Here is a 24,057-nt window from a genome sequence, read left to right as displayed (position 1 = left end):
TTCTAATTTTTAAATGACATTTTTTGTTAATGTGTTAACATCATAGTCAAGGTGCACGTGCTCCAACGGGATAAAAATTGACTTCTTCACAAACTAGTTCTATGTGACAGAGCGTCAAAAAGTACGGAACTACATTTTCCCCCAGATTCCGGTAAACCGGTAGTTCCGGCAATTTTACCGTTTTTTGGTCAACTAGAAAAACAAAATGGCAGATCAATCACCATTTCCTGGAAACACTGCATAAAAAACCGCTGACTTTGAGAAATCGGCAATTTGACCACTATCTCAAATATCGTGGGATCCCAGAGACCTTTCTCTGCCAGACATCGAGAATTTTTTAATGGGTCCCATAGCTACATGAATCATGAACCTACATCGAAAATAAAATTAAAATGGTGGCTGTACGTTTCCTCAAAGTCATTGCATAAAAAGTGTTTCCGGAAAATGGTCACTTAACCCCCAATCACCATTTTGTTTTTTACGAAAAAAAAATCTTTTAAAAAATGTAGACATTGAGTCAGAGTTGGATCGGTTATCCGAAAAACCGAAAATTTCGGTTCGGATTGAACCGAACCGAAAACTTTGGTTTTGTCGAAAAACAATATGAAATGAAGGCAGACTCGTCAAAATTGATTAATTTCATTATGAACTAACCAAAAAGAAGTAAATGGAGCAATTGCATGATACTTTTATTGAGAATTGAAAATCTCATAAGTTCTTGTCAAATTCGTTTTCTCACAAAAATCGCATGCAATTGCTCCATTTACTTCTTTTTGTTTAGTTCATAATGAAATCAATCAATTTTGACAAGTCTGCCTTCATTTCATATTGTTTTACGACAAAACCAAAGTATTCGGTTCGGTTCAAACCGAACCGAAAATTTCGGTTCGGTTCAATCCGAACCGAAATTCTCGGTTCGGTTCTATCCGAACCGAAATTTTCGGTTTTTCGGATAACCGATACAACTTTGCATTGAGTGAGTCTTTCCAACTTTCCAGTTGTCCAAAAAACGGTAAAATTACCGGAACTCCCAGTCCACTGGAGCCGGATTTTTTTCCGTTCTTTCTCATACTCGATCATCTAGGATAAAAAGATAAATTAAAAACCTTGAGTCTGACTAGATGATATAAGCACCAGGGCTATCAATTGTATCATACTATTTTTGAAATATCGCGACTTTGTCGCTGATTTCCCACTTCGTTTAGTAAAAACGTTGTTCTTAACTTATGCTAAAAGGCCTTTTTAGTGAATTCGATTCCATCACTCGCCTCCGGCTCGAACTGGAAACCTCTAATTCGCTAAAAAAAAAAAAAGGATTTTAGCATGCGTTAGGAAAATAACTATTTAGGCACCAGATGTGTAATTTTGACACCGAGTTGCATACAACATTTTTCTCAATAAAGGCAACGAAAGTTTTACTTTTCGTCATTGAGTCAAGAAAAGAAATTTGTCCGATTCCTTTGATGAGAGTTCCGGATGATTTGTACAATTTTTTTTAAATTTATTGAAATTTCAGTTAAAATATTTGAATAGCCCAAGACTATTAATTATGTGAAATTAACTAGGTTCCACTTATATTTATAATATTTTATTTTGGAGATAAGGTATAAATGAGAGATAATTTTTATTTGTATGCCCATAATATTGAACAATTTTAAACAAAAATGAAAGAAAAATATGGAAATAAGATGAAGAATTAAAACACTTTTTAAAAACTCGATTTGTTTCAATTGTTTTCGATAGACGAGTGCATGCAGGGCCTATTTTAAATAATTTTAATTACTAAAAATTACCAAAAATTACAAAAAATTACTAAAATTAGTAATATTTTTAGTAATTTTTGGTAATTTTTAGTAATTAAAATTATTTAAAATAGGCCCTGGACTAGTGAGTAAAAACAAATGTTGATTCTTAAAAATTCTGACAAAATCTCCTAAAAACAAGAGAAGAAATTGAAGAGATTTCTAGGAATTTTCAGAATTTATCACAATTTTAAATTTTCAATCAATAAGTCTTGGTCGATTAATTTTAGGCAATTTCGCGAGATGCAACCCGAACTAAGTGAGCACTACAAGTGAAATTGCCTTAAATCAATTGTCCAAGACAGGTACTGTGTCACTATCGTCACACAAGTATTCCTTCGATCTTTACATGGGGGCACACGCGTACCAGAATTGTTGGGACATTTTTTGTTGAGGGGTGTTGGAAGATTGTATTTCGAGCCGAAGGCAAGGAATGCATCCCACACTCCTCAACAAAACATTTCCCAGCAGGACAGTACGGTACTTTGTTGTCTTGTGACCAGAAAATGCTAAAAAAGCAAGGCCGCAAGACAACAAAGTTTTTATACTTCTTTGTTCAACATAGAGTAACCTTACGAGTCTCTGTTTTGAACGATTGATTCTTGTCAATTTCTTTCGTTGTAGCCTGAAAGGAGAGATCAACCGTTTCAAACAGACATGTATACCGCTTTTGACACCTTGGATATAGATTTCAGATTTTTTCTACAAATTTAGGCCTTTTTCGGCATGAAAAGTTGTATAACGTGTGTCTTGTGGACGGTAGACTTAAGGCACTTTCGCTTCGTTCAAGCCACAACTCACTAAATTACCTAAAATTTAGTGTCCACCACATATACGCAAATATCTATTGCACCAAAGGGACGTAATCATGAATTCCCTAACTTTCGTCCCATCAAATTTCCTTTGGGTCGAAAGTAAGTGATAAGGACGATTTCACTAAAAAAAAACAGTGAATTGTAATCCATTAGCTCTGAACAACAATGAAAAGTTGCGTTTTCATGTGATAATAAATCTCGACTTCGTCCCGGGTAAACTGTATCGATTTCACACGAAACTGCTTCTTTCGCTCCGAAAACGACAAGTATTATACGTAACTCGGGAAAGTGTTTCTCGTGTTTCGGAGACGAAAATGAGGTCAATTTTGGATTTTTTCTCGAGTCAAAAGGGGCGAAACTTCGCATGAAAAATTGTCGCGAATTGTAACCCAAACGAAAATAACTATTTTTGGCGAGTATGCACGCAACACCATGCAACCCATGCAACTCGCGGAAAAAAATCTTTCTCCTGGATAACTATTGATGATCTCCTCTTTAAACTGCCGTAATTTGCATGCATCTCTTATACAAAGACGGCAGCAACAGGAAAACATTAAATTGCTGAAGGCCACACCGTGTGCGACTTGCCATATGCAATTTCAAAAATAAGCAGCACTTCACTGGGTAGTGTTTCTCTTCAGTCGCAGAAATAAGGAATCCATAAGAATCTTAAAGATATTACGAATTGCATATTGATTTCGAAGATCGCGGTCCCAATTAATGTTCATCTTTCATCTTTTCATGATGGCCAACGAAAAATTGTCGGTAAGTGATCATTGGTAGCCGCTGCATTAAAACATGCATCTGTATCGACATATCCTACACAGCCAAATCATAACTTTATTGTGCAATTCACATTATAGTTTACCTCGTTTACCTGTAAACAAACACATGCACCTCCACCACTAATGAGTACATACGTTTTGTCGGTACCGCATTCTACCAAACACAGAGACCGAAACACTTTATTAATCTCTCTCTCAATGAATTTTCAATTCCATTCAGTCAGTTTTCAGTTAGTCAGTTACGAGAGCTAAAAGCAAACGGTTACGTGTGTTTTGTTGTCCGTGCTTCTTGCGATTTGCGTTCATTGTATAATTTTTTCTGTTTTCGTTGATTTTTGTTGTTAGTAGTGACCAAGTGCGAGAGCGAATTTTGTGACAATATTACTTTTGTGTTAAAATTGGATTATCCCTAATGACTGGAACAAAATGAAATTAAGTGTAGCATTGGAATCACTAGTGGTGGCTCTAATTATCGGTAAGCTAAAAATGCCAAACAGAATGTTTAAATATTTTGTCGATGAGTGATCGTCATCGCATCGTCAACATACTCAACCACTCATACAAACCTGCTAAGTGTGTGTATAATAGTGATTGCACACCTTTAGAGCGACAGGTTTTTCTAAAAGTAAAATGCGCCTGTAATCGTGTGCTAGTCAGTTTTTAACCGTAAATTTTGTGGGTGTCTCAATGTGTGTGCGTGTAGAACGATCGTCATGCAATGCGTTCTTTTGTTAAAGCAACAACAACAATATTGTGTCTAACACATACCAACGCTACGATTTCCACCTGACAACGGCGATGGTCACGGATGAATGTTACTTTGATTATTCGTTTTTGAATTTATGGACAATTTTGATCGGAAAAGTGTGATTGTCGGAATGAATTTTGTTTGTGTTTTCATTCAAATTTCATGTATATTTAGCATAAAAATAGCCGAAACCATTCGGTCGGTGGGCGTTTTTATTGATCGGTTTTATCGACTCCAAGAATTTTTATTGATGTGTAGTTGAGAAACGTCTTGGTGACACAATTCATTCTCTATATTCTCGTAGACGTTTTTTGAATGAATTAATTGTGTAATGCTTATCGGGCCATAAAGTGGTCAGCGTCATTATCATTAATCGTTTGTCTTTTCACTTTAGTGAGTTTAACCTTTCACAGACGGCAAGCAATAGCATCAGTTAGACCATCGGATCTATTACTTCATTTTGATCCAAGCATTTCAAAGAGATTTCCAATCTTTTACTTCCATTTTTTTGAACATTGTGTTTGCAATGTAAGACCTCTTTTGTCACAGATTGCCGTTTATTTCTGAAGTCGTTATCGATAACAGATGAAAGCCATTCATAAATGAGTCCAGAATCCGGATTGTATTAGTACTTTATGTTCTCACTTCGATTTCAAGAACGTGCACTGTAAAAACAAATTGATTCTTATTTAAATGAAAATACAGGCATTTTACTCAACTCGTCTGATGAAATGCTTTTTTTTGTAAAAATACAATCGAAGTCTATCAGATATTCCGATGTCAATGTTTGTAATTACGTCATATGCCATAAATTCTTCAATGATGAAATTGTTCAATAAGAAAATTTGTCAATGGTTATCGAACTCCGTATTTACTGAACTTATGAGACTTAAAACATGCACGTACATCCCCCATATCTATTAAGAATGTCAACATTTATTACTTTTCTGTATAATAAGAAGGCTCTTCGAATTTAATTTAAATTTTCCCTACGATCCGGTCTTGATTAAAGAAAACAGCAGAAACTCTGCTCTCTCTTAATAAGTCTTACAAAACAAAGTGGCAGAGATTCACCAACATCTTTATCACCTTAGTAATTGTAGTTTGTCCACATGAGCGCAGCGAGATCGAAATTTGGGACGCGTGTTACAAAGATCAATTCGCACAACTCGGTGCACAGTATACGTTTTAACAATAGACAAACACCGAAATAAAAATTAAATAAAGACAAAATCAACGCAACTGCCATTCTTTTCGGTACAAGCACGGAAAAGTGTGTCACCATTTCGATACAAGTTCGAAATAGTTATTTATGACAAAAAAAAATTCGACTGCAGCTGTAGCCGTAAGGCTGCGAGCGCACTTACGCCGTTTAGCACTCCGTTTACGAGTGAACAATGGAAGCTCCTCCCACTTTCCATTGTTAAAACGTAAACGGAGAGCTAAACGGTGTAAGTGCGCTCGCAGCTTAAGTAGTCGAAAAATCACGATTTTCAATGGGCGATATATTCGATTGTCGATATGGACAGATGGTTACAAGCCCTCTCCACCACTAGTAACTGATTATTTAGATTTTGTGTCTAATGGCCAATTTTTGACGATTTTTTTTTGCTACCGTCGACGAACTTTGAGCACAGCTGGAACACACGTGTACGTGTACACGTGTCAAAATGTGTACAGTTGCTTAGCCCTAAGCTTAAGCTTTGTAACGATTTTTTGTAGCGACATCGCTCTACTACGAAATTTACAAACTAATCTTAAATTTCGAAATTGTAACTCAGATACTTCGTGTCCTTTGTTCTTTAATGATTTTTTTGTGTTAAAATAGAACAGTTGCGTGTCGAAGAAGTCAGATGTGACTGATTTTAGTGCAGGTGTCACTATTGGGCTTATGCGGGAATTCTGGTTTCTTAGACCGCAGATAAATAAGCCGCAGAGTATGAAGTACTATGATAAAAATGTGGCGCCTCTACAGGCTAGCACACTTGTCCCATAGATTTTGACACCAGCGATGCGTTCTCAGAAAAAATCTCATTTATTGACATTGCTACCAGCATCACAATATGTCGATAGTTGTCAATCGTAAAAAATTTTCACAGTTGTGTACTAGGAAACTGCCTGAGACAGTGTAGATATGAGTGATCTCTTACGTATTCTACATTTTGTATCAAATTAGTAAAATACAATTTTCAATTGTCGAGACAGTGTTAAACTGTTTTTTTAGGCAAAGAAAAACAACAGCACCGATCCCAAACTAAAGCAAAACCGCCAGCCAAAAAATGTATCACATTATACCAAGCCCAACGACTATTCAGTATTTCACAAAAATTACAAAAGCTAAAACATGCTAATTCGACAGATAATGTTACCATTCCTTGATACCTTGAATGAAAAAACTTGTTTCAAAATTTCTACTAAATTAGAAGATTTCGTAAAATTTGGTAAGTTCATTTCAGTCCTATTATAATACTGGAACCCTCAAAACACGAAATGAAAAGCACACAAACGCATACCATCGATTCGTGGGATTAATTTAATCCGATTCAATAAAACGAACCATTGAATATCCTACCTTCTGTTCGTGTTGTTAATTTTTTAGATTAAGTTAAAGACGAAATAGGCCCGTAACGATGTATCAGAGAAAAGAACCTCAATTGTTGTACCACAAATTATATATACTCTTAAAGGTGAACACAACATACACTTACACAAGTGTATACAAAAAAAAAAACACAGAGTGAAAAAAAAACATTAAAATCAAGCCGCGCGTCATTCACTTTCTTATCAATAAAAAAATTTCTAGAAGAAAATGATCCAGAAATAATAATTTTGAAGACGTTTTTTTTTCATGGTTCTAATGCTAGACGATAAACAATTAACTTTCAAGTTGAGGAAGGTTCACATTTTATGAGTCGTGTACAAGCTATAAGATTCCGTAATTATCTTTTTGGTTTTGTTGTATATACTTACTTAACGGCGCACAATTCGTTTCGTAGTTCAAACGGTCAGTTTTGATTGTTTTTTGTTGGATTTTCACGAAATTTTTTATGGCTTGTCTGGCTCAGTCGATTTTAATTAACTTTGAAAAACAACAGAAAAATTACTGAAGGCACGAAGTAGTAAAGAAAATCAGAGACAAAATTAGAGACAATTTCATTTCTAAAAAGGGACCTAAATCCCGTTTAAGCCGTTTACACATTCGTTTTATGTATTTTGTGTTAGTCAGGGTCTTCCATCAAAATCACAACCCTACAGGCACGGATCTATGTATCACCTGAGGTCAGTCAGACGGATAATTTTTATGATTTTTGTACACAAGAAAATGGATTTTATTCGCGCTTTAACAGCCTAGGTCTGAAAGTACGTATGAATTTTAAACTCTCATCAAATGAATCTGCCTGTTTCACTGTACTATGCCATTCTTGAAACATAACTACCTTTATTCTTTAAAATACGGTTCGGTTTATCAGAAGCCCGCACTAACTAATTATTCTATAACAAGGGGCAACCGTTCCGATTGTATTCGTTTTTGATTTGATGCCCGATGTTACAAGCCAAGTCAAAGAAAATATTGAAAAATCGAATTGGATTTTCTTGCCGTTCATAAATCATTGTAAATCGCAACGAAGAAGCTGGACTCCGAAAACCATTTCACTTGAATTAGTGTCGCTGTTCATAACCCGTTTAATTCAGTATAGAAGTTTTTACAGTCAGAGGCAGTGAAATTTGAGCACGAATTTGCTTCAGCTGTTTCTCAGCTGATCCACACAAACAATCAAAACTGTTAATACGTGCGAGCGTGTTGCAGCTTCAACTGTATAAACAAGCATAAACAGTTTTGATTGTATTTGTGATCAGCTGAAAAACAGATGAAGCAAATTCGTGCTCAAATTTCATTGCCTTCGTTTGTATGATAAAATGATGGAAGTGCCTCAACTTCAACTGTTGTTTGCAAATAAAACGATCGATTTATTATAAAAGCTTCTGGCCTTTTCTGCTGACCTATTTATTTTTGCAAAAATGACAGAGTACAAAATACTTTACCATCTATAGTAACGGCTAATATTCATGCTGTTACCTATTAACAATAAACACTGAGCCAGACAAATTGTCGATCTATATAGAAATGTTAAAACAAATGAAGTAAAAGATTTTTTATGAAACAGTGAACACAATACAAGAAGTAACAGACTTAATAATTTTGTCGCAAGTCGTGTCTACTTTTAACCTTGCGTGATTGAAAGAATTACTGAAAAGTAAACAAATTCAATTGTTTGTATATTTCCACAACATCAACCAGTCCACAACTTGTTAGTTTAGCAGTGTAATTGTGGACTACAAGACAAACAATTTGCGCACATCATCAAAATTTGAACAACAGAAAAAAACTTGTAGAAATGAGTTACGTTCCTCTTGAAGTTAACGTTTTTAATTTTCACTCAACAAAATTATAAAACTTTCAGCTTCGTTCAATAGAAAATGTTAAAAAATTAAATGAATGAAACCCGTTCACCAATTAGAATTTTTGTTATGATTCATTTCAATGATTTTGCTAATTTTGTTCACTGATTTTGTGTTATTTGTAACGTCGATAAATAACGAGTTTTTAATTTGAAACGAACATTTCTTTCTTTCCTTCTATTTATTTCGCTAAAAATTGTGCGATTCGATTACAATCAATCAAATGTTATTTTTAACTTTTTCTGCGCTATCTCTTTGAACAAAAAACGTGAAACGAATATCATCTACATATTTACCTTGTGAGTGTTTAGATTTTGTGTGAATCGTGAGGTGGAATGTCGTCAAATTAGACCGAAAATCGTAACATCTTTTCATCGTTCGAAGTGGCTAATTGCCGACGCGGGCGTATAGACTTTAAAAAACTGTTAAACCCTTGTGAAAAATAGGAGGTGCTATGCTTCAAATATAATATTCTCAGTCAGTTTGTTAATTTAAGATCAGAGGTCATCGTATAACAGAGTTCATCTGTCATTAGTCTTTATTCGACGATTCGCACTTTGTGCCATTAATCTTTATTCCACTATTCGCACTTTCCGGACGATAAGTACTTAGGACAATTAGCATCGGCCTTCATTGACTCTGTGAGCGGATCACGTATATTGATTTGCTTTGATTCCGGCTGATTCAATTAAACTTAAGAAGAGACCCACAGAACATTTGCAGAGATTCATTACGAATCGACCGTACTGAAAGAAAATATGAATTTTATGCCAAATTCATCAAGCAGAAAAATAAAAAAAAATAAAAATATTCGGCTCACTAACTGCAACCTTTTGGTAACCTCTTCTCCACCGAATAACAACTCGGACAATACAATACACATCGAACGAAGAAGAAGAAAAAAATTAAATAAGAAAACAAGTTCTGTTCTGGTTAATGTAACTTTTTCTCAATGTCTTCCATTCTTTTACCTTTCTTAGAAGTCGTCTCTTTTCTCTGTGTTTATGGTTTAAAAAATTTCTTTAAAAAGAACACACTGGTTCATGTTATTGCACATGAAATGAACGAAGACATTGGTCTCAGCATAAAAAATGTTTATTTCGTTCGTAAATAAAAAAAAATTTTAAGAAAAGTTTTGCATTAATAAAGAAGAAAAAAATGAATTGAGTTGAGACTGTCACGTATGTAGTTGGTACTATACCCAATGATGGCACATTTGAAGCATAAAGTTCAATGAAATACCTCTGCGCAGCAATTTATTACAAGACCATGCAGTCTATATTCCATTTTTGTATACTCGTAAGCGAGTTCAGAGTTTACATTGTAGTCGTGGAAAAATTACACCAAAGAAATATCTGGAGGTAAAATGTTAGATCGGCGAACGACCTATTTTCTCTTTGTCTTAAGGATGTCTTTTTGCATGAAATCCAAATATCAGACTTGGATTTCATCTGTTATCGACCAAGACGATGAACTTTGGCTGGTGTTCGCTTTTATAACGGAATGTAAGTTAATAAACTAATGAAGTACTAGATGTCAGATCAACACTGTAACTCACAGAAATAAAAAAAAAAAAAGATCCGGACTGGTACCGTCCTGAAGCAACAACTATCGTACTGATTGAGAATAGATCAAAGACCAGATTTATCCAATGAAATTACGAGATACTAACCTTGACTCGTCAAATTAAAAGTTTCTTTCCATTTAAGAATCAAAATGCAGATGCAGTTGCTTCCTCGAGGTCTGTTTCAACTCTACAATTTTGTTGGAATACTTCTAGGACCTAATGTTGAACGCGTAATTAAAAGATCATTTTTTTTTACTCAAGACTTTCTTCTGTGCATAGTGTAAGTCATGATCAATATATGCACAATAGAAATGTAATGAATGACTAACAAGGCGAACATAATGTGTGAGCACTTAAGAAATATCTTTTCGAGAGTAAAAAATACTTTTACAACAGAAATGTGTCTCGTCAATATACCACATAATATATCTATCGAGTATCGTATTCGTTTCATCGACGGCATTTCGGTAACATGATCCGGTTAATGGATATTAATATTTACTTTTCTATTTAATATTGACGATTATTTGGAGTGGCATTTGAAATTCAGATTTAGCAATATGGTGTAGTCGTAGCCAATGAATTCATAAATTTTACATAATTTGAAATTCTAAACGTTGTGCACCACAAGCTGGTAATGTTAAGAATTTTTTAGGTAAATAATATTGACTAAAGGTTGGGCAAAATTTGTAATTACAAAAAAAAAACTTTCTATTTCTGATGGCAAATAATCGTTGGTTGTGAATTTTCATTACCTATTTGCCTCATGCCTCGATAAAAGACCAATCTTTTGAAGACCTCCAACCTATAAAGTTTGGGCCAACGACCGCTGTCAAAAAATGACTCGAAAAATGAGTTTGAACTCTACACCGAAAATAATACCTTAATCGAAAAAGTCAAAGATACGTTCACTCTAGAATAGACAGACGAATCCAACCAGCTATCATACATTTAAGCCGTTGAACCTTTGTTCCCCAATCAACTGAAGTTTTCGCGATATCACTCTTAAGAAAGTTAATACGGTCCATACCCAGAAATTGAGTTACTATTGCTAAAACTGATAAAACGTTGCTGTGCTATTCATATCCAGGCTGACTTCAAATCCATTTCAATCACACACCGGACAACGATCAACTTATTTTCAAATTATATGTTGTATTTCCTTCGACAGAATTATAGATTGAGAGCACATGCGAATGTGAGTTCCTCTACCGGTTTGAAACCTATGGTATAATATGGCCTTGCCGTATATTGACTTACATAAGAAGTAAAATGTTTGCTTTGGAAAATTTTTAGTTTCTCTAGGTCGTTAGGACGCTCCTAGTGTTCGAAACACGAAACCAAGTTTCCCACATTGACTCCCCAGAAGAAAAAAAGATCGCCAAACTTCCACATAAAATCTTATACTATCTTGAATTGCCTTACTTCCGCCCAGGATGAGTCAGGAAAAAATCGTTAAATTGTTTCTTATAATTTCTGCAAGAGTTCTTTAGATCACACATAACATGGTCTACGAAGAATACGTTTCGTGTTACTTGAACCATACCACTGACGTCATATATTTGCTTTAACAAAACAAAAGGAAAAAAATCCGATCTTTCTTACCGAGCTAAGTATTATTCTCGCTGTAAAAATACTTTTAACATAAAAATGTTTAAATTATAATTTATTTTGTATTTGTGTGGAGCGTTTTCCGTTCGCGAATTTAACATGCCTTGTGTCTTATACGGCATAAATATATACGTTTTTACTCATTGTTGAATTTTAGTGTTGTTGCTGTAGTTTGTTTAAATTATTTATTTTCTGGTCTTCACTTTTTTTTTTAATGGAACACTACAACAACTCGCATTGTAGACACACTGGTTACGAACATTTGTTTTGTAACAGTTAACTTCTGAATCTACTAAAACGGTCAGATAGAGGGCACACGAATTGCAATACAAAAGATAAGAGTGCAATGGTAAGGTATCTTACACTTGCATGTACATTTTGAACAATAACAATTTTTGTCCGAAGTTGAATGTAGTTCTCATCGCAACAGATAGAAATATACGTCGACGTTTGTTCGCAAGGTTGCGGTAGTGACGCTAAAATACCTCGCCAATAGCGACTAGCACGAAGAATTTCCGCGATTCCCTAATCAATCATCGAATCATATCACTATGGCCAGTTTTTCCAAAATGTAAAGATCTCTCAAATAAGTATGAAGATCAAGTCCTCGATCAAGTCGATAGCTCACTTGTGTCCTTTGTGAAGGAAAAACAAATGCTCATTATCATAAGCTGTAAATCAACTGATAGTGACCGCAATTAGCAAAATCCTTTTTTGCTGGAACACCATTTATAATTGCAACAGTTGACGCATTTCAAGCATGAGTGGTACTCTAAATAGGGTACGCAAAATTGACAGTGTGCCACACAACTGTAAAACACTGTGAAAAAGCATTTCATACAAAATAGGACTATTTGGCAGCTGTCGACTATGATCATCACTTTTGCGTGAAGTGCGTTGATTACACACAGCACCGAATTGTGAGGGATCCAATTTTTTTACATTGCAATACGACATGTAAGCGCTAGTGGCGTTAGCAAGTAATTATAGAAACAAGTGAACAAACAGTATTCTTTGTCATTAATTTGCGTTATATTGAGGTTTGTGGATCGATTCCTCAACTTTCGATAAGGAAAGGTTCAAATTTTTGTGTCCTAGGAGTAGACGATTCTTAGCTGACCTACTTGATCTTACTGGAATATTACACCTTAAAATCTAGCACAGATTGTTACCACGAAAGGTCGACCAAGTTTCCAGGATTTTTAATCCCTCTTCCCTTTGCCCACATTTCTCTAATACCTATTTATACTTATGGCGTGTCACAACACACTTTACCAGATCCACACTCTTTTCGTGATCCGTTGACATCCTGTGACATTATTCTACAGCCCATCCCACCTCACCGTGCGACAAGACTTTAAATTAGCTTAAGACAAATCAACACAACGCTAAGTGTAGCCTAAGAGGGAAAAAGGACCCTCGTTTTGTGTCAAGAACTGTTGGCTTTGAGTATAAATAATAAATGTCTGTGGTGATGTAGCCTACCTGACTCAGAAAACTTAGGGTTTGTGCCAATTTTCGGGAACTATTTCGTCTGGATTACGTCACCACAAACGTTTATTAGTTTTGCTCGGAGCCAACACATTTTGACAGGAAAACGATGGTCCCCACTTTTCCAGAAAGGGCACGGATGCAAAGTTATCATCGAAAATATTTATAAAAATACCTTACCGCGTGACGTCAATTGTGAACAGTGTCTTAACTAGCCATAATTAATGAGATGTTACCTCAAGGCTAAATTGTTTTTGGATTTTATTTCTGGATTTTATTTAAATTTATTGTTTGAGACTTTTGGTTGAATATCTACATCAATATCTACATCCGTTGATAGGGACTACTTAGTGCAATAAATTTCAACAACAATAACAATGCTCAAACAAATGGAAAACGCTGCAAAGACGTTCAATAAAAGACAACCTACGATGTCTTCACTGAATAAAACCTTTAATGTTCCCCCTGAAAATAGACAAAAATGAAACGAAAAAAAGACATTCAATTGATTTATTGTTTATCGTACACCTGTTAAATGAATACGCAAAGGTATGTGTGCTCATCGTTATATCGTTAAAAAGTGGAAAATAAAATTTAATTTCTTTATAAAATTTAGTTAAAAAATTCAAACGAGTCTCACGATTTCAAATCAACCTTTGTGCTGTTTACCACTTGGACATTGTTTGTTCGAAATGAAATTAAATTTTAAAATTCTCAACGCTTGACTGTATACGGTTCGATTCTGATTAAATTCACAGTCAAATTAGTTATCATACATAAAAAAAAATGAAACAACACAACTCAAAACGATCTACTTCCAATTTCCAATCATTCTCGAATGGGAAGTTAACAAAAAAAAGCAAATAAAAGAAAACAAATTTCAACAGATGTTAAAAAAATAATCAAACTATTTCAGAGTATATAATGACGAGACGATGCTGACCTAGTAGTAGTTACATCACAAACGTACGTATAATGCCCACTTCGCTGATATTAATCATGTTCTTATTATTTACCGGCCATCGTGTTTATTGAGAACAATGATGATGATTCGAAGGTATATAATCCGCTGTGTGATCCATGCAAGAGAAATGTTTATGCAAATTCCGATCGACGATCTTTTTTCTGTTGTTGTTGTTGCTTTATAGGTGAGCCTCCACTGAGAGGTTATTTAACTGTTTTATCTATTAATACACACCACAAAATCCGATCAATGAAAAAAGAAATAAATTAATCCAGTTACTGTTTTACGAAAAAAACATAGCTAACGCCGACCCGTACGAAACACCTATTCGTATCAAAAGCCTTTAATGTGAAACTCTTCATTTCTCTTACTTCATTTTCTTCTCTGCTGAAAAACTATTCTCCCTTTAAAATCACTTACATTATCCACTCTTTGCCTTGTTATCATATACAACTAAATTGCCGGAGGCAATATAGACAGCCCCGTACGAAGACAAATTTGATAAATTCCTATTTAAACAGCTATATACCGCTATATTTAACTATATTTCACTATAAATAAACATTTCACAGATAAATATATGCTATTATATAGCTCTATATGCCTGTATATAGCTCAATATAGCTGTATATAGGTATATATAGATGTCCGTATATGTAATCCCTGAAACCCCACACACATAACAAATTATTTCCATGTTAACAGAAACTCTCTAAGTATCATTTTTCCCAAGATATTTCTATTTTACTAAAATCCAATATGGCCGCCGGCAGTCATTTTGTTAGGAGACCGGAAATAGTACCGACGCATTCGTTAATACCTTTCAAACAAAAAAAAAATTCATGAAATTCGGTCGAAATTTACTCGAGATATTGTCAAAATACACCACGTTCACTGTACTTCCGAGTAGCCAGATAAGAGCTCACTCCAAGAGACCTAGCTCACGCTCCGGAGAACATAATTTCATAAAAAAAATTTTCCCTGATTGGTACGGTCAATACCTATCTAATAAAGCTAAAACAGACGAAATATGTTCAAATGTGGCCGACCTACAAGCAAAAACTGCTTGCCGCCCTGTGCCTGTTCCACACCAAGGGGTCTAACTCACGAGTCGGTCATCCGATTTCCATAAACTTTTTTTTGTCGATCGGTATTGTAAGTACCTTTTATTTGACGTATCACTTACAAGTTTAACGTTTAAATGTCCGGAGATATCTTCGAAAAACCGTAAAGCACTTATTGGGCCACAGCTCGGGAGGGGTCGATCCAAAATCACTCATCTTCGAACTTAGCCTGTCTTTTGACATTACCAAACGGGAAAAAAAAGAATTTTCAAAATCGGATGCGTTTTACTCAAGTTATCGTGCAGACGGACAGACGGACAGACGGACATATTTTTTTTCGCGGATTTGGCATCTCTAGACAACCACAATAGGTTTCCCCTTACTCAGGGAGGGAGTCCAATTCGACGTGTTACAAACGTATGCGTAAACCTATAAGACCCCAGTACTTCGTACGGGTCTAAAAACACTTATGTTCACAATGTAGGTCTTATGGTTTCAATGGACAATGTACTCATCGAAGTATTAGGTGTGTGATTGTCGTAAAAATGTGGAAAATTCGTTTTTCATTTCCTTGTTGAAATCCTACGTTGACACAATGGAAATACACTCTAACGTTGAACCAGTCTGGCTGGCTGTTCGTCAGAATTGGGTCAGAATATCATTTTCTTCCGATTTCGTTTTTATATTTTCAATCCAAACACGTTGGTAAATAGTTCTAGATGTGCAGTACTTTGCTGCTGCTGAGTTCACCAGCTGGTCCACAAACCCGTTTTGTGCATAGTATTATTCATCGCCGTTTTATCATCAGAAATTTATCTTTACTGCTTGCCCCATGCGAAAGTTGAACATTCCATGGCAATGTGCCACTCGCGTAAATGGTCGATTACATGTGGAATATTTCATTAAGTTTTATGTGAAATTCAACTTTCGCATGAGATAGGCAGTAATACTACATTACGTCCTTGTTTGGAGATTTTTATTTTGCCGTCAGGGAGGTTGGTAGCCAAAGCCGAAGGCGATAACTATAATCCCTCGTGTCAAAATAACAATCTCCGAACAATTACGAAAGGTATTTTACTTGTGAATTCGCCCCTTGATGTGCCCCTTGCGAAAATTTCATTTTCGCAGGGTGCTGCAAGTAAAACAGAGTTACATTGCTGCCGAAATTCAGAAGAAAAACAATTTACAATGAAACAACAAAAGAACTACTAGAAATTGTTTTGTTATTTCCAAGGGAAATTGTTTTTTATCCGAATTACGGCAGATTGGATGCTGCTACACAATTCATTCATTCGGAAACAATTTTGTGATAATCGCGAATCCCCTCGTGTGTTTTTGGACAACTTGCTTCGGCTCTGATATACACTCTAAAATCTACACTTCACGAAGACAGTTACCGAAATTTGTTGCTCAAAAACACTCTTGGTTAGTTTACTTTTATCACAAAATTGTTACCTGATGAAATGTATTGCATTAACAGCATCCAATGTTATCTAATTCTTTTTTGCGGGAAAGTAGGTAATTCCTGACGAAATTCTTACAAAATCCTTTCGGAATTATTGTGAAGCTTCACAGACGAGATCTGTTATGATAATTTTGGTTGTAGGATATACATTACACCTACAGTGTAGAAGAATTTCATTGTGAATTTTCAATGACAATAAAATTCTCAGAAAAATTTGACAGTGAGACATTTGAGATGTCGTTCACTGTACAGTGTGGGGAGACAAAGTTCATCGAGGTAGTAAAAAAAACATTTTTGAAAATTGGGAAAATACTCAGACAGACTCCCTGGCTTGACTCGGAATCGATCATGTTTTAAAAAAAAATGTCAATGTTACACACCACTTCGTGGTTCAGCTGCTTTTCATCTGTTCGGGTCGCGTGCCATATATGATTGTATACAAACTGCATGAAAGCAGTAGGAACAGGTGGATATCGGGTTTTTATAAATCTCGTAAAGTTAATTAAGATTTTATTTAAAAGATATTGTCAGGCGGCAGAACAATCGATTTTAAAATGTTATATGTGTGGATCGTTGCAACACTTCTCCTAAAGAAATTTAGTAGATAAGGTTGACTGTATCAGCCAACAGTTGGTGAAAAATAATCATCAGTTGAGTTAGTTATTAATCTACGCAATATCGTAGCATATCGGCTTTTGAACAAAAGTGCGCTTTGATCGCCTCATCATGAAACAGGACTGAATAGACTGACCACCCGAAATCGGAGACATTTTTATGATATGTGAATTAACAGTCGTCCGGTTGGGTGGTCCTTCCTACAATGCCGGGTGTGAAATTGTCCCGGTTATGTGAAGTCTGAGTCATTTAATGAAAAATTTGAAGGAATTTATAATTGCAGTTATAATACCATCACAGTCGCTTAACTATGGCACCGTTAATAATTCCAATTTTCTCTTCTTTCAGTCATAATTCCCGCACTAGCAGATGATCCGAAGGAAGCATATTTCAATGGAACATCATCGTACTTGAGATTGGTCAATCCAATGCCAATATGGGGTCATTCGGCATTGAGTTTACGAACGTGTCTAGGTAAATATACCGTTTTTTAATATTTCAGTATCACGTGCAATACGTTGCTCCGTTCGTTGCAGTATAATATTTACCTAATTTACCTAAAATCGATAAGTCGTTTGCTTTATTTCTCCTACAATATGCATAGGAGTGGTTTTCGGTGTGCTCATGTAGTTATTGTTCATTCAGCATTTGTGACGTCATTTTTGGAGCAATTCAGAAAAAACAATTTCGAACGTTCCAATTATGATCTTCATTTGTCTATGTCGGAATTTCGAAATATCAATCTAATTTCGATTTTACCTATTGTTAATCCATGATCATACCGATCACGACTATGATCTCATAGAAATATTCACAGAAGGAAATCTTGGATTAATTGAAATTACACTCATTAAATGTGCATAGTTAACAATAACTGATAGGTTTGTTCCATCATAAGGTAAAAACGAAACTTGACAACTGAAAACAAACGAGAGCATCTACAGAGTCATAGCCTCAACGCTTTTGCGAACCATTCGTCAACAATAATTTTTTGGTTATGTCTATATGGATGACGTTTTCACAGCTGAAATATCCTTGGAATAGACCTATATAGAGACTCTGACATAGTTAAATGTAAAAAGTCATGGTAATTATGTATAAGTGGCACTCAAATTTCGTTTATTGATGCGTGCTCATGTGGATAACCAGAGCTTATTGTTCATTTCATTTACTGATAGAATATCGTTACATGAGTGATTACGACCAAACGTCCATTTAAAATCAATCAAATAATATAATAAGAAAGATTCAAAACGATTAATTTCATATCTTCCTCGGTGTATTGTATTTTGATGCTCATTTTGTTGCTTTTCAATTAAATACTACTCTCTCAAGAGAATATAACTCATTAACGCAATTCAGAAAAAAAAACGATCGAATGAAATTGAAATTGAAATATTTTACGATTAGCTCCTCGAAAGGGAGCAAACCTTAGGTTTTGTTTATAATACAATCTCTCGTAAATAGTCAACAATTTATTGAGTTTAGCTTGTTTGCGAGTAATAAAATTCCAATTTCCATTATCAATTTTCTCACGATGAATGGAACATATTACAGAAATGTTGAAAAGGAATTTGTTCTGTTAAAACGTAGTTGAAACGATCTCGATTAAGTCGAAAATTTGTTGTTTAAGTTATATAGGGGTTAAGTTATGTTTTCGGCTTCGCCTCGGATCAACAAAATTCACACGAAAATTCAACTATTCTAAAATTATGAGTCAACTTGCGAAAAAATCGAGCAAGTTTTATAAAACAAGCCACCGGCGATTTTTAAAAGCTAAGCGTTAATTGATACAGCTCACTTTTCTGAGTAAGTTACAGGAGAAATTTTGTATTGGAATAATTTCGGTTGCTAGAACCGGTCAAAAATTGGCCTACACTGGGGTAGTCAAAATCGTTTTTGATTGATATCTCTCACAAAAAGAAAAGGGTTTGTCTGAAATTAAAGGCGTTGGTAGGCATTTTAGAGACGCACACACTGGACTTTTGAAAATTTCGAAAAACTTCGTATGAGCGGTGTATGAGACATTCTAGGACGAAAAAATTACAAACTTCTCGAAGGGTTGACAAAGAAAAAACAGTCCACTCCTGGACATTGTCGATCACACTGCTTGTCGCCAAAACTGGTAAAATTTCTGAAAATTGAAATCATCGGTTTGGGTTATTATTATACCGTATCGGTACCCATAATAACTCAAAAATGAAAAATTTCGTGTTAATTGTCTCGTGATTGGCCAACTCAAAATCAAAAGATAAAAAATCTTGCAATAAAGAAATCAATCAAATTTCACATTTTATTAATCGTCCGTTAATATGAAACACTGTAATTAAATTCATTCAAAAAAAAATCGAAGCAATTTCTTAAGCCGACGTTTCACTTTGAAGCGTTTAAACTGTTCGCCAAGAGAGTGTAAAGAAAAGAGAAAAATATTTCGGATTTTTAATTTCGGATCGTGTTTGGAAACACCTATCATCATATTCCGACGTGTAAATAATAAATACAAAGCTCTATTGTCTTGTGTGATGATGTATATATGGTTGATTGTAGATGCATCCGTTCAGTGGTAATTAAAATCCATTCCAACAATTTTTCTGGCTAAACAATCGAGAGAGAATTCATATTTTGCGTTATGGTCTGATAGGAATTATTGTTGGTACTCCGATAAATTTATGTGATGATTTGGGATTGTATTCAGAGGTAAAATCAAATAGGAACAAATTTAGAACGATGAAAACGATGCGTATTTTGCATATCAAAGAGCATATTTATTCGGATTTACATAAAATTATTCATTTCACATTTTCAAGCGAGACAACATCATAAACTATGTATGCAATGTGCAGTGGAATGTTTCAAATTGTCGTAAATTAGGAAAAATTTTAGATAGAAACATTTGCATACAAGAAACCTAGATTCTTGAATTTTTTAGGAGAAACCTGGTAAACTTTTCTTCATTCAAACGTTACAAACGATGAAGTTTTTGAGGTGATAGTCAACTGAGGAATCAAAAGTCAAAAATTCCAGATTTCGTGTGAATCAAAATGTTATTGAAGTAAGATGAAACAGACACTTCAGCTTTATCCCGGGATAATATAATTACTCGCTGCACCCCCTGGAGACTTGTTTCGATCAAGTTTCTTCGCGAGTAAAATGATTTGGAGATTTTTATTTTGACTTGTACGGTTGCATACCTCGGCCATCGGCACACCCGTCAAAATAAAAACCTCTAAACCAGTACGTAATCTACTCTTTCATGTTCAAGTGACGAAAGAAATGCTTGAAACACTAAGGACAGTGCAGTCAAAAAGTTGCAGTCCGAAGTTTGCGAAATAGTACATTTTTACGAGTGATGAAAAGTTGAATTTTTCGGTACTAGTCGTAAGTTTGCCCTAACGAGGCGAAGCCGAGTAGGACAAGCTTACGACGTGTACCGAAAAATTCAGCTTTCATCACGAATCACAAACGACGAGTGCTTGAAAACTGAAATGAGATGAAACCACAACACCATTAACATAGAAATCACTCTACAGCCATTTCAACAACAAAGCATGCACACTTGATCGCGGCCGGATAAATATATATGAAAATCCACTTTCGGCCGGAGAGAGCGTCCGGGATAGTACTTTCTTGGCCGCAAATACCTCTCTCTGAGAAGTACAGATAAATTGAACTTTTCGATCGTAGAATGCGTGTCGGAATCCGTCGAATTTCAGTCTTCAAGCACAAAAATGTACTTTTCGCAATTCCGGTCCATAAACCTTTCCATGCATCCATTTAATGTCGTTTTGAAGGTATTTATTTCACTGTATTCCTGGACACAGTGCGATATCAACTTTTTTTCGCACGCAATCTTGCATTGACCAGAAATCGAACCCCCGACACCAAAAGGTTTTTGAACACAAAGCAGCGATTATAGCCATTCGGCACAATTATACCGAACGTATTGTTGAAGCGTATATACTAAGCATTGACTACTCGATTTCATTCAACGTGTCTCTTTACATCACATTGCAATGTGTATCAAAATGCAGCCTTCTTGATCGTTCAAATGAATTTCTGTGTACAAAAGAATTTTGGAACAAAATGTAGGACATGTTTTGCATTGGAAAGATGATTATGGCCCGAAATTGCGAAAAACGTTGTATCTACCAAGGTAGGTATGGTGAAGGTATTTTTTCGCACACGACGTCTTGTCGACCTCGGCTTCGCCTCGGGTCGACAATCGACATCTAGTGCGAAAAAATACCTTCATAACTACCTTGGTAGATAAATAACTATTTCGTCACTAGTGCAAAAATGAGATGCAATTATAGGCATAAATGACACGATGAATTATGAAAAGTGCTGAGATCGTTGTCATTCCGTAATCAAATCATTTCGGTATAGAGTGAAGTAAGCGATTTCTCACTCGATTGTCTATCAAATAGACATGATCGATGATCATCATAAACTCATAACAACAATCTCACTTCTCTGGTTCAAAAAATCTCTCAATTCTCAATTTGTGAAATCTGTCAAATTTATGAAATCTGCCAAATTTGTGAAATTTTCCAAACTTTTGAAATCTGCCAAATTTGAAACATTTCTGAGATTCTGTAAAATCTTGAAGCCATCCTGATACATTAAATTGCAAGTGTGCTATAAGATGAATCATTTTGGTAAGGAAGAACCTGTACCTCAAATTCATCTTGCATTAACAGGTACCACATCTTGAGCTGAGAAACTCATATCTATTTCCCTGTAACGTACATTGTAATCTCTAATGCAAACAAAAACATAAATTTTTATGGCCGTTTTTATAACTTCCATATATAAATTTAGTTAAAGAATTTGTGGTTCTCACACAGTGCAGGTAAAATAAGAAATTAATTTTTTTTCTCATAACATACTCACACCGACCCATACATCCAAAATCTAATATTTATTTTTTTACAAATTTTCATCTGGTTTTACCGAGAAAAAGAGAGTTTTTGCGAATCATAAACCGTATTGCAACTGATTGAAAATTACCGTGAAATTTCAATTTAATCGAAATTTGCCTTAACGAGACTATACCTGTACTGTACAGTGTGTTCAGCAAAAATTGATTGGATTGATGTGAAGATTAAACTGCAATGTTTGTCTTTTTTTCAGGCGGAGAGTTTCTATTGCAACGATATAATCGTCACATGCTCATGATGTCGGTGAATTCGAATGCAGTGACCGTGTCTCTGCTAACACCGACTGTGTCGGTCGAGGCGAACGTTCCATGCAAATTGTTAGACAACAAATGGCATACAATACAGTTTCTGTATCAATTAGGAAATTTGAATTTAATTGTGGACAAACAATCAACCGTAATAGGTTCGTATGTGGGTAATGGTGAACCGGAAAATCGGAACCAAATTTACCTGACGATTTGTTTATGGTTTTTGTTGTTCTAACTAAAAAACTTATTTCTACATTCAATGTCAGCTAATTCAACGTACAATTCGATCTTTCTGACCGACACGGAAATTAAGAACGAAGCCGCTGTGTTACTGTTGGGCAAATCATATTCCGGATGCATTTTACATGGACCCGGACTGATTTTCAATACAAGCGGGATGAATTCACAGGGTGTTGTATTCGGACCATGTCCGTTAAGGCCTGGCTCATGTGAGCAACGTGATGTGTTGATCCGCGTACCTGTAGACCATTGTTTGCACGATCCTTGCATGCAGCATGGTTCATGTATATCAAGAGCTGATAAGTATGTTGTTCAAATGGTACTTCCAGTTATGGACTGAGTTAAAATTCCTTCTCTTCCAGCTACGAATGTCATTGTACGGCAAGGTACAGCGGTAAAAATTGTGAAATCGACACAGGACCACCGTGTGCGTCTGATCCTTGCAAGAATGAAGGCCGTTGCAGTGAAGATAATCGGGGAAATTTCCATTGCACCTGTGCTGCTGGTTACACAGGCTCGCTATGCGAAACGGAAATTGTCACACATCCTCTGTGTGAGAATAATCCGTGTCAGAACAATGGCACCTGTAAAGTTCCTCACAATACGAACCGCTTGGAATGCGAATGTCTGTCTGGTTTTACCGGGCTACGATGCGAAATTGATTTCAACGATTGCGAATCCCAGCCTTGCATGAATGACGGGGAATGCATCGACGAAATCGGTGGCTTCAAATGTAATTGTACAGGAACCGGCTATACGGGGACATTGTGTCAGATAAATATTGACGAATGTGTGATCAGTAATCCATGCCTGAATGGTGGTGTATGCTTCGATACGTACGGTTCGTACACTTGTGAATGTCAGCCTGGTTTTGGTGGAAATAATTGCGAACAGCAGGTGAATGAATGCTTGTCGCATCCGTGCGGTAGCGGTACATGCATCGATCTGAAAAATGGCCGATACAACTGTATATGTCCCGTTGGATATTCCGGCTTGAATTGTGAAATTGGACCACCTTGTCCAAGCGAATGCGCACCAGATATGGAATGTGTTAACGGTCAATGTGTATGTATCACTGACAACGATGGCAACTGCTTCAGCACTCCGATCCCAAAATCAGCTCAGAGTACGAGTTGCAACTGTTTGAATAATGGAACATGTGCTGGAACAACATCCAATTTTTCGTGCATCTGTCCGAGAGGTTATACAGGTACATTCTTCGCGGTCACCATCACAATTGA

General features: G+C 35.6%; 1 protein-coding gene and 2 long non-coding RNA genes across 4 annotated transcripts in view; 2 read left to right on the top strand and 1 right to left on the bottom strand.

Moving 5' to 3' along the window:
* Positions 1–141: 141 nt before the first annotated feature.
* On the bottom strand, positions 142–23,337 carry LOC119073450. Its single transcript, XR_005087044.1, has 4 exons — positions 23,327–23,337; positions 16,650–16,655; positions 11,246–11,249; positions 142–192 (listed from the first exon to the last, which is right to left on the bottom strand). It is a non-coding gene; the product is annotated as an uncharacterized LOC119073450 (long non-coding RNA).
* LOC119073432 (protein crumbs) overlaps positions 3,439–24,057 on the top strand; it is a 30,960-nt gene continuing 10,341 nt past the window's right edge. Inside the window, exons 1-5 of one of the 2 annotated variants that reach the window (XM_037178912.1) lie at positions 3,439–3,877; positions 17,737–17,862; positions 22,522–22,731; positions 22,843–23,119; positions 23,179–24,026. In XM_037178912.1, the coding sequence (XP_037034807.1) occupies positions 3,829–3,877; positions 17,737–17,862; positions 22,522–22,731; positions 22,843–23,119; positions 23,179–24,026 (1,510 nt within the window). In that variant the 5' untranslated portion in view covers positions 3,439–3,828. The remainder of the gene's footprint in view (positions 3,878–17,736; positions 17,863–22,521; positions 22,732–22,842; positions 23,120–23,178; positions 24,027–24,057) is intronic. The other variant, XM_037178921.1, reaches the window with a different exon arrangement.
* On the top strand, positions 20,777–21,049 carry LOC119073455. The gene is made up of 2 exons (XR_005087046.1): positions 20,777–20,815; positions 20,859–21,049. It is a non-coding gene; the product is annotated as an uncharacterized LOC119073455 (long non-coding RNA).

The sequence above is a fragment of the Bradysia coprophila genome, chromosome II (assembly GCF_014529535.1).
Source record: "Bradysia coprophila strain Holo2 chromosome II, BU_Bcop_v1, whole genome shotgun sequence".
Classification (NCBI taxonomy): Eukaryota; Metazoa; Arthropoda; class Insecta; order Diptera; family Sciaridae; genus Bradysia; species Bradysia coprophila.
The sequence above is the reverse complement of the archived record's forward strand: the minus strand, read 5'-3'. Positions and strand labels throughout refer to the sequence as shown.